The sequence below is a fragment of the Carettochelys insculpta genome, chromosome 13 (assembly GCF_033958435.1).
Source record: "Carettochelys insculpta isolate YL-2023 chromosome 13, ASM3395843v1, whole genome shotgun sequence".
In the NCBI taxonomy this organism is placed as follows: domain Eukaryota; kingdom Metazoa; phylum Chordata; order Testudines; family Carettochelyidae; genus Carettochelys; species Carettochelys insculpta.
In genome coordinates this window covers 12469181-12481883 of record NC_134149.1, presented here as the reverse complement: position 1 = coordinate 12481883, position 12703 = coordinate 12469181, and the positions used below count along the sequence as shown (strand labels likewise).

At 44.2% G+C, this 12703-nt stretch overlaps 1 protein-coding gene and 1 long non-coding RNA gene across 4 annotated transcripts in view; one reads left to right on the top strand and one right to left on the bottom strand.

The window, feature by feature from the left end:
* Window positions 1–12703, bottom strand: part of LOC142020229 (uncharacterized) — a 91719-nt gene that overhangs the window by 7426 nt on the left and 71590 nt on the right. The gene's annotated exons all lie outside the window — the stretch shown is intronic.
* The window catches only part of NRK (Nik related kinase), a 137357-nt gene that overhangs the window by 66338 nt on the left and 58316 nt on the right, over window positions 1–12703 (top strand). For all 3 annotated transcript variants that reach the window (XM_075007906.1, XM_075007905.1, XM_075007907.1), the window contains 6 exons: window positions 1751–1829; window positions 2789–2964; window positions 6286–6358; window positions 6811–7006; window positions 8738–8902; window positions 10994–11149. In XM_075007906.1, the coding sequence (XP_074864007.1) occupies window positions 1751–1829; window positions 2789–2964; window positions 6286–6358; window positions 6811–7006; window positions 8738–8902; window positions 10994–11149 (845 nt within the window). The remainder of the gene's footprint in view (window positions 1–1750; window positions 1830–2788; window positions 2965–6285; window positions 6359–6810; window positions 7007–8737; window positions 8903–10993; window positions 11150–12703) is intronic.

The following is a 12703-nucleotide window of genomic DNA, read 5'->3' as shown; positions in this document are numbered from 1 at the left end:
AGTAGGCACATTTTAGGAAGGGACCAATAAAGTAGCTACTGTTTCTACTGAAGTAGTATGTAAGAGCCCCAGCCATGGACCAGGGCTCTGTTGTGTTAGGTGCTGTACAAGCACAGAACAAAAAGATGGCCTCTGCCCCAAAGAGCTCATGATCCAAGTATAAGACAAGAGACGACAGGTGCATACGGATGGGCAGATGTCCAACCACAAAGAAATAATGAGACAATAGAGCCCATTCTATGCAGGTGTGATTCCATTGCCTCCAGTAGACTACACTGACATGACCAGGGGTTGCTATTCCCCTGCTCATGTGTGTGTACTTGCAGTAGCTCTCCTCAAGCTAGAATGAATTTCAATAGCAGTGCAGCTGCAGTCAGACGATTAACAGCAGCCAAGGTATGGCTTAGCCATGCTGACTGTATACCCGCCCAAGTTAGGCAGGGTTGTACTTGGCCCTGGTAAGCCGTACTCTGCTGCTGTTGCCCTTCCACTGCTATTTATGCTGTCACCAGCTCTGTTGGCACTAGCATGAGCCCATGTACCTGAGCAGAGGAGTTATGCCTCTCGCTCATAATGTAGATGGAGCTGTAGGGTTATTCCTGATTTACACCCTTTGAACTGAGATTATCAGACCTAATGTTCCCTTTGGGGCCATTCAGCCTGCAGCAGCATTTTGAAAGGGAAACCCTCCACCAGCCTTTCTGCTCCACATTCATCAAACCTGACACATTGGGAATATTAAACGAAGTGCATCTGAGAGTTTTAAGGGAAGTGGAGGGGGTTTACTTGTTAATGTTGTTTTCACTGGTAGCTTTCTCCAATAAAAACCAGAGTGGGTGTCTGGAGGGGAAAAAAAAGCATATCCAACACAGTGATGGGATCTGTTTTAGGAAGCACAGATAGGGCTAATAAATGGGTGCAGAGTCCTCAAATACCATGTAGCCAAAATGTGTTCTGAGTCATACATCCAGCCCCAATAGGGCAATTTAGCCTTTTTCCTCTTCCTTCTCTTTTCCATATGCCGCTAGACCTAGGAAGTTTGTAAATATCCAGCTTATTGTTTATCTCCCCTGTAAACGAAGCATATTAAAACAGGTGAACACTTTATTCCAGAGTTTGACTTTCACAATAAGGTGTAAATGTCCTTTTATTTATATTCTATGAAGATAAGCTTGTTTTATAATCCAGTCAAACTTTCTTTGGCCTTTATATTAAACCGAGATGTAGAACTTTAAAGGTAAGAAGGACTGTATTAATCATGATAATAAGTCCTTCCTTTCGCTGAATTCTGTGGCTATGTCTACCCTAGCCCAGAAGATCGAACCTGAGCAGGTTGATCTTCCAGGGTTTGATTTCACTCATCTGGGATGTGCAAAATCGACCTCTTGGGTCGGCATCAACCCCTGTACTCCTCACGCGAGGTTAACCGGAGGAACTCCCTCATTGACGTTCAGGGAGAGCAGTCAGGTAAGTTGGTTGTAGATACATCAATTCTAGCTATGCAATCGCTATAGCTAGAATTGCATATCTGCAATTGACTCACTTTCCCTAGTATAAACGTACTGCTCTCTTGTGAAGGATGCTTCCATCCTTTAGAACAGGAAGGATTTTAAAGGGCTGGTAGTTGTTGTATCAGAAACAGCCATTCCACACAGCCACCTCACTCTGAATATGTCAAAGGGATCAAAATGCAGGAGACAGTTGGCACTGCTTTAGTGGACTCTGTAATAGCTTGTGTTTTCCTTTGCAGCCCTGTGTGATATGCATCCCATGAGAGCTCTGTTTCTCATTCCACGAAACCCTCCCCCAAAACTGAAATCCAGAAAATGGTAAAGATTTTTTTTTAATATATTTTAGGAGCCTCAGGCTTCTGTGGGTTTTTGATGCCTGAAGCTCAGAGGCTGTGCTCTTATCAAATCTTAAAATATGTGGTCTTGTCTCCGCTGGTATTTCTGCTACTGATCTAATCCTCTCTGCGGCTGATGTGCGTTCTGAGTGCAGACTCAAATCATTTTGGGGGTGCATAATCTGCATTGGAGCAGATGACCCCAATTTGAAATCCAGCTAACCTGCACCAGTCCCAATTGTTCTGCATTGGTGTAAGCTATATGGATGCTAGCAGCTTTCACTAGTGGCTGAAATTCCAATGTAGACATGAACTATATGGGGTTGCTTGGATCTGTATTGGTCAGGAGACTGCCAAATAAAATCCAGGATACTGCAGGAAGTTGTGTTGCTGTGCCAGTAGGTGGCACTGTCTCCAGATAAGGAATAGATCCTTAAAACAGATCCAGTAAGGAACACATTCCCTAGCGCAGGCTTAGGGAGAATTCTTTTGTCTTTCAGATAAAACCTAAAATAGTGGGTTTTGCTACGCATGGTCTCCAAGGAGCCTATGGGACTTTTTTATAAAAGTAGTGGTGATAGTCCAATTGTTACAGCCAAAATTCAGTTTAGGTGTTTACTTACTGAAATTTCCTCTGTTTTTTCAACTTGAAACAGAGGGAGAAATTCTCCCCTCAGTTAAACTGCTGTAAATTCAAAGTAATGTGTCATAAAACAGAATTCTTCCTTGCTCTCTTGTCCTAAACTTGCATGTTGTGATGTGATATACTAATAAAACTGCTGTTATATTTTCCCCAGACAAGGCTGTGCTTTAGTGCTAGCCAAAGCAAACTTTGCAAATACAGCTCCTGGGGATCCTGCAGGGTGAAAGGTGGTGTGTAAATTGAAATGGAATTTTTGTCATCTGATTTTGTTTTCATTTTGTTGTTGCTTTTCCACACAGGTCCAAGAAATTTCTTAATTTTGTGGAAAGTTGCCTCGTTAAAAACTACTTGCATCGTCCATCTACTGAAACTTTGCTTAAGCATTCCTTTATTCGAGACATGCAGAACGAACGGCAAGTGCGCATCATGTTGAAAGACCACCTGGATAGGACCAGGAAAAAAAAAGGAGAGAAAGGTAAGGTTGCAAATAATGCAAACACAGGCCCTCATCTTGCACCCAGCCTTATGGCAGGCAGTGCAGCTCTGTGCAGACAGTGAAATTCGGTCCCCTTTGAAGACCGTGAGAGTCTGGTTAGTGACTTCTCTGGCGCTCGGTGAGTGTCCCATGAAATCACCAGGTAAACATGTGGATTTTTTAAGGCTGTGTCTACACTACATGATAAAGTCGATTTTAAGGCAGTTAGCTGGATTTCACAGTGTCACTGTCTTCATTGTAACTACCATCTGTCGATTTTAGGGAGTGCTAAGGTCGATATTATAACACCGTCAAAAGCTACTGGATGTAGCATCAAATTCTAATTTAAACATTTGAATTAAGTCTAGTGTGGAAAATGCCATGGCTTTAAATCGACTTTATTAGCCTCCAGAGGTGTCTCGTATATCCCACAATGCACTGTGGTTGTCCGCTCTGGCTGCTTCCATCTCCGCTGCTCTCTAGGTGTGAAGGAATTAGGTAACGGGAAGCCCACAAATTTGAATTTGGCACCAGAAATCCCATGGTAGCTAGGCTGTGGGGGGGGTCATGCTTGTATGAAAAGCAGAGAAACTTCTCTGCGGTTCACATTGGTACAGGGCCAGACACCCCCATCCTCACAGGCACCATGCAGTCGGGGTCTGTCTTGCACCCAACCACATCATGTGGTTAGCCCCTGACCCAATAAAAGCACATGCCTGTGGGGCAGTGCAGACCATGCTGCCAGACAGCACCATGTCTTGGCTTGCATGCAGTGAGGGCTCCAAAGGTGGGAAAGATTTTCACATGCTGGCTGTTGCCGTAGGGAAGTCTCCCCCCCAGAGCAAGGATTTTCGTGGGCTGGCGGTTGCTGGGGAGAGGTCTCCCTCCGCTGCAAAGATTTGTGGGGGCTTGCCATTGCTGCAGATCACAGCTTGTGCTATCCGGCATCCCCATGACACCCCTTGTAGGGTGGCCCCCCACTACAACTGCCTGCTGAAGGGGCCCTTTCAACTGGCTGTTCAGCCTACTCCCCCACCCACCCCTCAACACCCCTGGCAGGCAGCATGTGGAAATTTGGCAAGCTCCATCCACTGTGTTGGACACATCTGTGTAATGAAGTGGGAAGCCAGAAATCCTGCACCACAAATTGTCTCCTTTCCCCTGCCTGAAGAAGTTGGCTTTAGTTGTTATGGTTTGCACTTTCCTCAACTTTACTATCCTTCTTTTTCTTCAAGCTGTGCTCTGTTCCTGTTATATTTTCAGGGGAGAATGTTTCTGGATTCAAGGGTGTAGGGTTAAAGTGGCTGGAGGGCTAGTTGAGATGACACAGACACCTGTGTGATCCCACAGCAGTATGATAGTCCTCTGCCTAGTGTACTACCCCTTCCGAAGCCGCATATTTGGTTTTCCTTTGCCTGGGATTCCCTACTTTTCCTTCTTGCACTCTGAAGAAAGTGGGCATTTACTTACCACAGGAGGGGAATGAGGGCAATGCACTGTGGGATGATGTTCCCTAAACCAAAATTTAGGAAGGACTCCATTTTGGAATGAATGATTGATTCTTGGATAAATGACCGTATGTTACACAATATTAGTTATGCAGCGACCCATGGTCTAGTGGCACTCGGTATCTCTCCCTCTCTTTCTCCATCTGTGTATATTACACCTCCCAAGGGCAACGTGAAGATTAGTTGTACATTAGAGCATATTTGTAAAGTATAGTGAAAATTAAAAATGCTGTATAAAGTCTAAGTATTGGTTTGACACAATGAGATTTTTGTATCTGAAATGAAACTATTGTTTCAAGATGTAATTTACTGATTGAGCATGCTGTAGCACCTGTCATCTGTGGATCTCAAAACACTTGAACAGTAGTAAACTGGAGTAGGAAAACAACTGATTTAAAGGTGACTCATTCACCACTTGCAAAAAAGCTAATGGTAATTGTCAGGGCTGCTTCCCCACTCTGACACTCCAAGTGCAGAAAGTGGGCGCCTGCAAAAATATCTTGCTGCCACCACCAAGTGATATAGCCCTCCTTAAAACTCAGGAAGACACACTTGGATATCTCCCCCCAAGATTCCCCCTTTCCTTGGGAGATATCTTAGAAAAGAAGAGCTGTAATCCAATAGCCGACCTTGCTGTAGACAATTATTCACACAGATGCTCTCTAGGACACAGGAATCAGAATCATAGCCTTAAAAAGGTAATTTATTCACAATATGAATGATGGGAAAATACCAAGAAAGTAAATAATCGTACTTAGTTGCTAGATGTAATTAAAACAATGAAAGATTATTACTATTAGAGCACAGAGATTTACTTCCCTGGGATCCAATTTAGAAGTTACAGAGTACAGGAGAAAAAAAATCAACCAGCCTGAGAAAGTTCCATACCAGTTCCAAAAATAAACATAACATGATTGCCTCTAATTAAACATTTCCTTTCTATTTACATATCTATGTGCTGACTATGAGATGGCCTGGGTCTTTACTGGATTCATTCAAGCTGCTGAGGATCAATCATTTTTGTCTGTCTTCTCTGCATCAGCCACACAAACAAACACTCCTCAAACTGCAATTTTTCTTACTTCAATAGAGTTTCTCTTCCCCCCATTGGCTTATCTGTTTGAATGGATGATCTAACATTCAATCACTTAGCCCATCTACAATTTCCTGAACTATTTACTCCAGTGAGGAGCAACCTAGGCTAGTGAGTGGGCTGCAGACGTGGCCCTCCTTCATCTCTGTGGATTGCTGGACCATCGTACACTTAGATGATCTCTGGGGATAGGGTAGTTTTGCAAACTGTGCTTGCCTATCTAGAATTTTTAGGATGTGCTGACTGAACCATGGTGCTTTGATTTGATGCAGTGGGAGCATATGGTTCTCACAAAGTTCTGTGCACTCAATGTGCATCTCACTTCACATGGCCCTGCGTTAAGTGCGTGTCACTTTTATAACAGTGGTAACTGAAAAAAACTTTGCCAACTAAAACCAGCAGAATCTGGCAACCCTCTGCGTGGGCAGCAGTAAACAAAATGTCTCATGGGCCACACACAGAATCCCAAAGAGCCACATGTGGTCATTGGGCCTCAGGTTGCCCACCACTGAGCTGCTCCTTTCAGAAAGGCCCAGGTAATGACCAGCTGAAGATGTCCCTTTCTGATGCAAAGTCCACTGAAGTGAAAACAAGCTTCTCATTGGGTTCAGTGGGTTCTGACCCTAAAGGCATTTGGTGCCACTTTGTGGGACAATTACTTAGGTTAGTATCCAGAGGTAACATGCTCTTTATCTGAGTTTGTATTGTTTTCATTTTTAGAAGAAACTGAGTATGACTACACTGGGAGTGAGGGAGAAGATGATGAGCTGGATGAAGATGAAGGAGAACCAAGGTTAATTTTATTAGCTGTGTGTAAAATTGGACTAACCAAAGCATTCTGTCGAAGGCATCTCTCCTCATTCCATCAAAAGCATTTCTCCTCAGTTTAGATTGCTTACCATATTCTAACCCTTTAATCCTGCGTGGAACCCAGTAAGCAATAATTGTCTCAAAGCTATTTTATCTAAAGGTTGAGTTGCAAGTGTCCTGTAATATATGTTCATAATTCCCCAGCAACAAGGAGAGAATGTCTCACACAAAGAAGCAGATAATCCACTTCCATCTGGATTCTTTAGTGTTGTAAATAGTGACGTGTGGACAGCATATGGAGAGTGATTCTGTACAGATTTAGTGGCACATTTACATTTGTCAGCAAAGGCAGCAGGCAATTTCCTGGTGATGTTTTCTACTTGCACTGCCTCGCTGGTGTTATGGTGAGTCTGAGAGAAACTTCTTTTGTTTCAGCTCCATAGTTAATCTCCCTGGTGAATCAACGCTCCGTCGTGAATTTCTGAGGCTGCAACAAGAAAACAAAAATCGATCTGACCCTCACCGACAGCAGCCACCACTAAAGGACCAAGAGAAATACAAAAAGCAGCTGCTAGCGGAGCGACAGAAACGAATTGAGCAGCAAAAAGAGCAACGGAAGAGGCTGGAGGATGTAGGGAGTGGCTTATATTTGTAATCCATGTGTAGCAATCAGTGACAAATGAAAATAGGCCTATTTCAGGCATAGGATTTGAAAGAAAAAGGAGACATATAAAATTCTCATCACCACCTGGTATGGAATCTTTAAGCCTGGTAGAAATGTATGGTTTCTGACCACTGAGATGAATCAGCTTTTTTGAAAAGCTTCTACCCATTTCCTGCTAACTTCCCGCCCAGGTGCGGTGGGAAATAGATGTGTGACTCTACTTATCTCAGTGTGGGTGGACTTCAGGAATAGGTAGGCAAAACAGAAGTGGGATTCTTATTCCATTGCCTTGTGCATAGTCCAAATTCAAGTCCATACTTGTGAGCCCAATCGGCTGATACCTGTGATAGGGTTGCTACCTTCTCGGCTCTGATTTTCTGCACTGCGTAGCCAGGGGGTCTCTCAGGCATAAGCCCTGAGGCAAGGTGTGTGAGGGAGTGGCCGTGTGCCCCCCAGAAGGGGTAGGGCCAGGAGAGCCAGGTCTTAGCACTGCCTAGATTGCAGTGAACCCTCCTCACCCCCAGCTCTCAGAGCCAGGGCATCCCTACTAGTGCTGGGGCCCTACTGGTGCTGGGAGGGAGGGGGGCAGGGTGGCTGAAGCTGTGAGGGGAAGGAAGCACAGACAGCTGGCTGGAGACAAGCAACACTTGTAAAGGGAAAGCACTACTTCCTTCCAGCCGCCCGCCATATGGCTGCCCCCTGTTCAGTCCTCCAGCCTGTGAGGGCTACTTGCCACTGCCTGTGAGTGGGGACTGGGCGTAGAGCCCTGTGGGGTGGGGTGAGGAGCAGTCAGACCAGCACTGAGTGGCAGGGGGAGTGGCCAGAGGATGGGGCCGGCGTGGCTAGACTGGTGTGGAGTCAGGCCAGGGGCTAGGTCAGGCAGCTGGAGCCCATAGGCAGCATGTGGTTGCATAAGGCACCATGAAATTTGTGGCCATGCGGTGCCCTCCGTGGCTGCATGTTTTGCCTCTCAGTAGGGACAGCCCTTCTCAGAGCCATCGAGAATGCCCGGCCTAGAGTTCCATCAGCAGTTCAAAGGGGCCCGTGGCTCTAGCCACCACCACTACCACAGAAGCTGCAAAGGTGGTCAAGCACTTCAGGCCCCTTTAAATCACCAGGCCACAGGGCAGTTGGCCTCTTTGCCTCTCCTCCCTTCCCCCATCAGCACCCCTGTTCTCGCTAAATCAGAACTCTATCTTTTCATGAGCCTCTGGCCCATTATAGGAGAGGCGAGAAGCCCCCTGCTGATGCTGGTGAAACACTGGGCTGTTCCAACAAAATCTAGGCACTCCAGATTAACTCATCCCTATCAAACTGCCATGTGTTGAAATAAAGAATGTGAACCCTCAGGCTTGTTGACCAGACAGCAGTGGTTAAATTCTGCTCCCATTACTGTTAATGGGAGAGCTGCCATTGGCAAAACTCCTATTGACTTCTGTGGGGCCAAGATTTAATTCCAGAAGCTTTATGTTTATTTTAGTAGCAAATACAGCCATCAACATCTGTTGGGTTTCATTGGAATACATAAGCGTCCCTGGCCCTGGCCCCACTGATTCATAGCACCTTTCAGCCTTCTGTGTTGGAAACAGCTCATAATTACGAATAAAAGTTTATAGCTAATGGCACCTCTTATTCATAATCTTTAAGTGAAGATGTAACATTTTAAAAGAGCAGTGTTATTCCCTGGCATTTATTCAGCATCAGAAGAGAGAACAAGAGCTCCGAAAGCAGCAAGAATGTGAGCAGCATTGGCCAGAGTTTAAGGCAGTTCAGCTGAGAGATGAAAAGTGTGAAGGTGACAAGAGAATTGTGAACGAGGAGGTGTGTAAAGTGGACGGACAGAAGAAATCAGAAAAGAAGCAGGTATAACTTTAGGGCTTACATATATAAATCGTGGCTCCTGAATTCTGTGGCTGAACTCTTTGTAAATTTGTGAATGGAATCTCATTCCGATAAGTCAAGGACTATATCAAAAGCCTTTGTTTCCTTTTTTTTTTTTTTCTTTTTTTTTTTTACTGGTTCTTTTTTCAGCTTCACAGACCCTTGCAATTCTGCCCCCCCCCCCGTATTTGTACAGGATTGAGTTGTCTCCATTCTGCTAACAATGCAAGATCTCTTCTCCCAAAGTGTTGTACTTTCTTTCTATACTGTGCCTTACTTATAGCACTTCCTCGCTGACCTGTTCTTCTTCTGCTTGTGTGTTAAGGCCTGCTTTACCCTGGTGCATCTGGAAAATGCGTAAGAACAGCCTCATAGAGACTGTACACGCACAGCACCCTCCTATCCCCAGCTCTTACATGTTCTTCATGCTGGGAAAGGCCAAGAGAGGGAGGTAAATGCTGAATCTGGTGTACATCTGGGGATCTTTCTACATAAGAGGACATATCCACCTCACTGGGGCAGCTTTTCAGCTTCCATGTGCTACATGAGCAGGCAGATATATCCCTTTCTTTATATGTGTTTGCTCTAGATTTAGATCAGATTCAATTTACATGGGTTTAGGTTTCCCAGTAAAAGTCATAAAATTTACAAGTCTTCACACATAACATAGGAGGACAGCCCAAAAGCTTCAGATCTGTGATATGAGAAGTAGAATAAATAGACAGTGATGGAACTGGAACACAATGCAAATCCAGCTGATCCCTCTGAGCAGCAATGTAAACATGAGGTGGTCCTGAGGCATATATCCTCTATCTTATAGTTCGTCTTGGCCTATTAGAAACCAAGGCCCAGGAAGGTCCAGAATTCCCCCACTTTCAGAATAAATTAGTGAACTTGTATACCAGACAGCTTAAAATACTAGAAAAATGTTTGTCCTATATTCCTCCCACAAACATCATCCCACCTTTAATGTAACTCCCCAGCTCCTTTATTTTCCTTCTGAATATAATCAGTCCCAACTCTCTCCCTCACAAAATGAAGTCGAAGTGGAGATCTTTTACCTGATTAGCTCTTGTAAAAGAAGCCAAGTCTAGGATTTTGGTCACAGTGTTTTCACTGTGTTTTAACAGGTGTCTGACTTTTATATTGAACTGAACGTATGGAATCTCTCAAAACGATGAAGATTAAAGCCTCTGGCTTTTGGAAAAGTTATAAGAGAGGATTAGAAATGCACCAGTCAAAATATTAAGAAAACAGTTTGGAACTGGCAGAGGGTCCTTTTTGTTATTATTTTAGTTTATGCTTCCTTTAAATGCAAATGCAGGAAGTTAGGGTTTATACAAGACTTTGTAAGAGCCAGGATTCCAGCCATTTTCAAAGGGAGAGTTAAGAGTGTTCGGCACCCTGCAGAAATTCAGCTCACATGCCCCCTCTCTTTTTGAATATCAGTTGGAATGTTTAAAAAAGAAAAATGTTAATTATCTTGTAACAAACCAGCAGGCCTCAGCGAGCAAGAGTGGGAACTTCGATTCCTGTGGCACAACCAAGTTCCCATCCCTGTGTTACAGCCTGTTGCAGCCTTGAACCCTATACTCATAAACATGAGACAGCCATATCATCTCCTGAAAAGTGCATTTATATGTGGGAACCTAGAGAGGCCAGTAACCAGGGCAACTTTGGCTTTGGACCCATGAGAACGTCAAAAGTGGCATTGAGCCAGTATGTGCACACCCAGTAAACAGCTAAGAGAGAAAATCACTGTGAGGTCCCACCCCTAGCTGAGTTTCAGCTGGGACTCTGAGCCTCAAGAGTGCCCCGGACTTGCCTCTATCTGGTGCAACATGTACCACAGTCCTGATGTATGGCACTTTGGGACTGGAATTCCCCACGGCAGAGAGGGACGTAAGTGTGCCAAATAGCTTCTTGTGCAGACATATATATCGTGTTGTACTTAAACTTGCTAATGTGTACATTGTGAATAATTTGCAGTAACTCAGAGTAGATACACTTAATCCCATAAATCCTGTCCGGCCTTGGCCTTGTGAGTTGACATTAATGTCTGCTTGTTTTTAGAAAAAGGTGGAAGAAGTACAACCCAATAAGAAGTTGCATCGAACTCTGCCCAAAGATCAGACCCAGTTGCTGTCTCTTCAGCATGACCACAAACAAAAGAATAAAGAGCTTCTGAATTTAGCGTCACAGCCTCCACCAAGCAGTACAAGCAAAGAGGTACCCACGTATCGAATTGTTGCAGTTACATTTTATGGTGCTTGGGTAACTCAGAGGAAGAAAGTTGACTGGTTTTTTGGATAAACCTTAATCCAAATCTGGCTAAAAGTTGTGTGTGTGCTTCCATGTACTGTATGTTCCAATGAACCCTCATTGGCTACCACCTCTCCATAGAATACAGTTTGATTTATGTTATCTCTACTCCAAATCAAAGTGGTTTTGACCAAGTGGCAGAGAGTAGTTAGATCCTTCCACACAGCCAGTGTGGCCCACATTCCACAATGCTGTGTACCCCATCTGGTTTCTCTCACTGTCATTTCGTTGCTTAGATGAATGAAACTTGTGGTGTGTGAGGTTTGGTGCACCTCTGAGGCTGAATTAAGATCGGCCAAACTAGTTCAGATTCACAAACTTTTTTTCTCTGTAATTTAAATCCAAGCACAATTCTCTAAATTCCTGCTGCCAGTGAATAAGCATTGTGACATTCTTCATTCATTGCACTTAAAAGCTCTTTGGTTGGTTAGTTAGTGGCATTGGTGTTGTACGTGTGTTGTTCCTGGAATATTAGCAAGACAATGTGGGTGAGGTTATGTCTTATGTTGGACTTACTTCTTTTAGGATTGTCAGGCTCCTGAACTATGCAGATATTCTTCCTGACCCGAGAGAGAGCTCAAATGCTTGTCTGTTTAATCCACTGAAGTGGCTCCAGCAAAAGATATTGACTTCCACCAACTTGTGTCTTTACCTAATTAGTTCAGCTTGGATGGATAATGCATGAGTCAGTGACTTACTTTAAATGGTGTTTTTCTTTCTGGCCTTTTGCTAATTCAGAAAGGGTTTTGCCCACCAAATGGTTTATCTGTTTATCCCACTGGTGTTTTTTTTATTATGTCATCTTGTCACGGAGCCATAGCTGTTGACTCCTTCACTCCCTTGGCTGTACATATTATCCCATCATTTTTAGCCCTCTTCTCTTTTTTAACCAGCCCAACTGGGGGCTCAGTATTGCAGCTAATGGAACTATTGTGATTAAAGTTAAACATGTTCAGGTATCTAAAAGGGTGTCATAAGGAGGAGAGAGAAAACTTGTTCTTCTTGGCCTCTGAGGATAGAACAAGAGGCAATGGACTTAAACTGCAGCAAGGGAGGTTTAGGTTGGACATTAGGAAAACGTTCCTAACTGTCAGGGTGGTCAAACAGTGGAATAAATTGCCAAGGGAGGCTGTGGAATCTCCATCGCTGGAGGTATTTAAGAACAGGTTAGATAGATGTCTATCAGGGATGGTTTAGACAGTACTTGGTCCTGCCATTGGGGCAGGGGCTGGACTCGATGGACTCTTGAGATCCCTTCCCGTCCTAGTGTTCTATGGTTCTAAGTTCTGAAGTCCTTTGCTGGGTTGGGAGCAATTTGCTCAACATCTTGCAGAGTCTAGCCCTGCATGGAGCTGTGTATGCGTAAAGACCAGGGCATGAACAGTCTAGTCTGGTTGATGTTGGTAACAGAGCAGCTTCCAAAAATATCGGAGTAAAGAAAGAGGGAAGGGCGGGGGACAG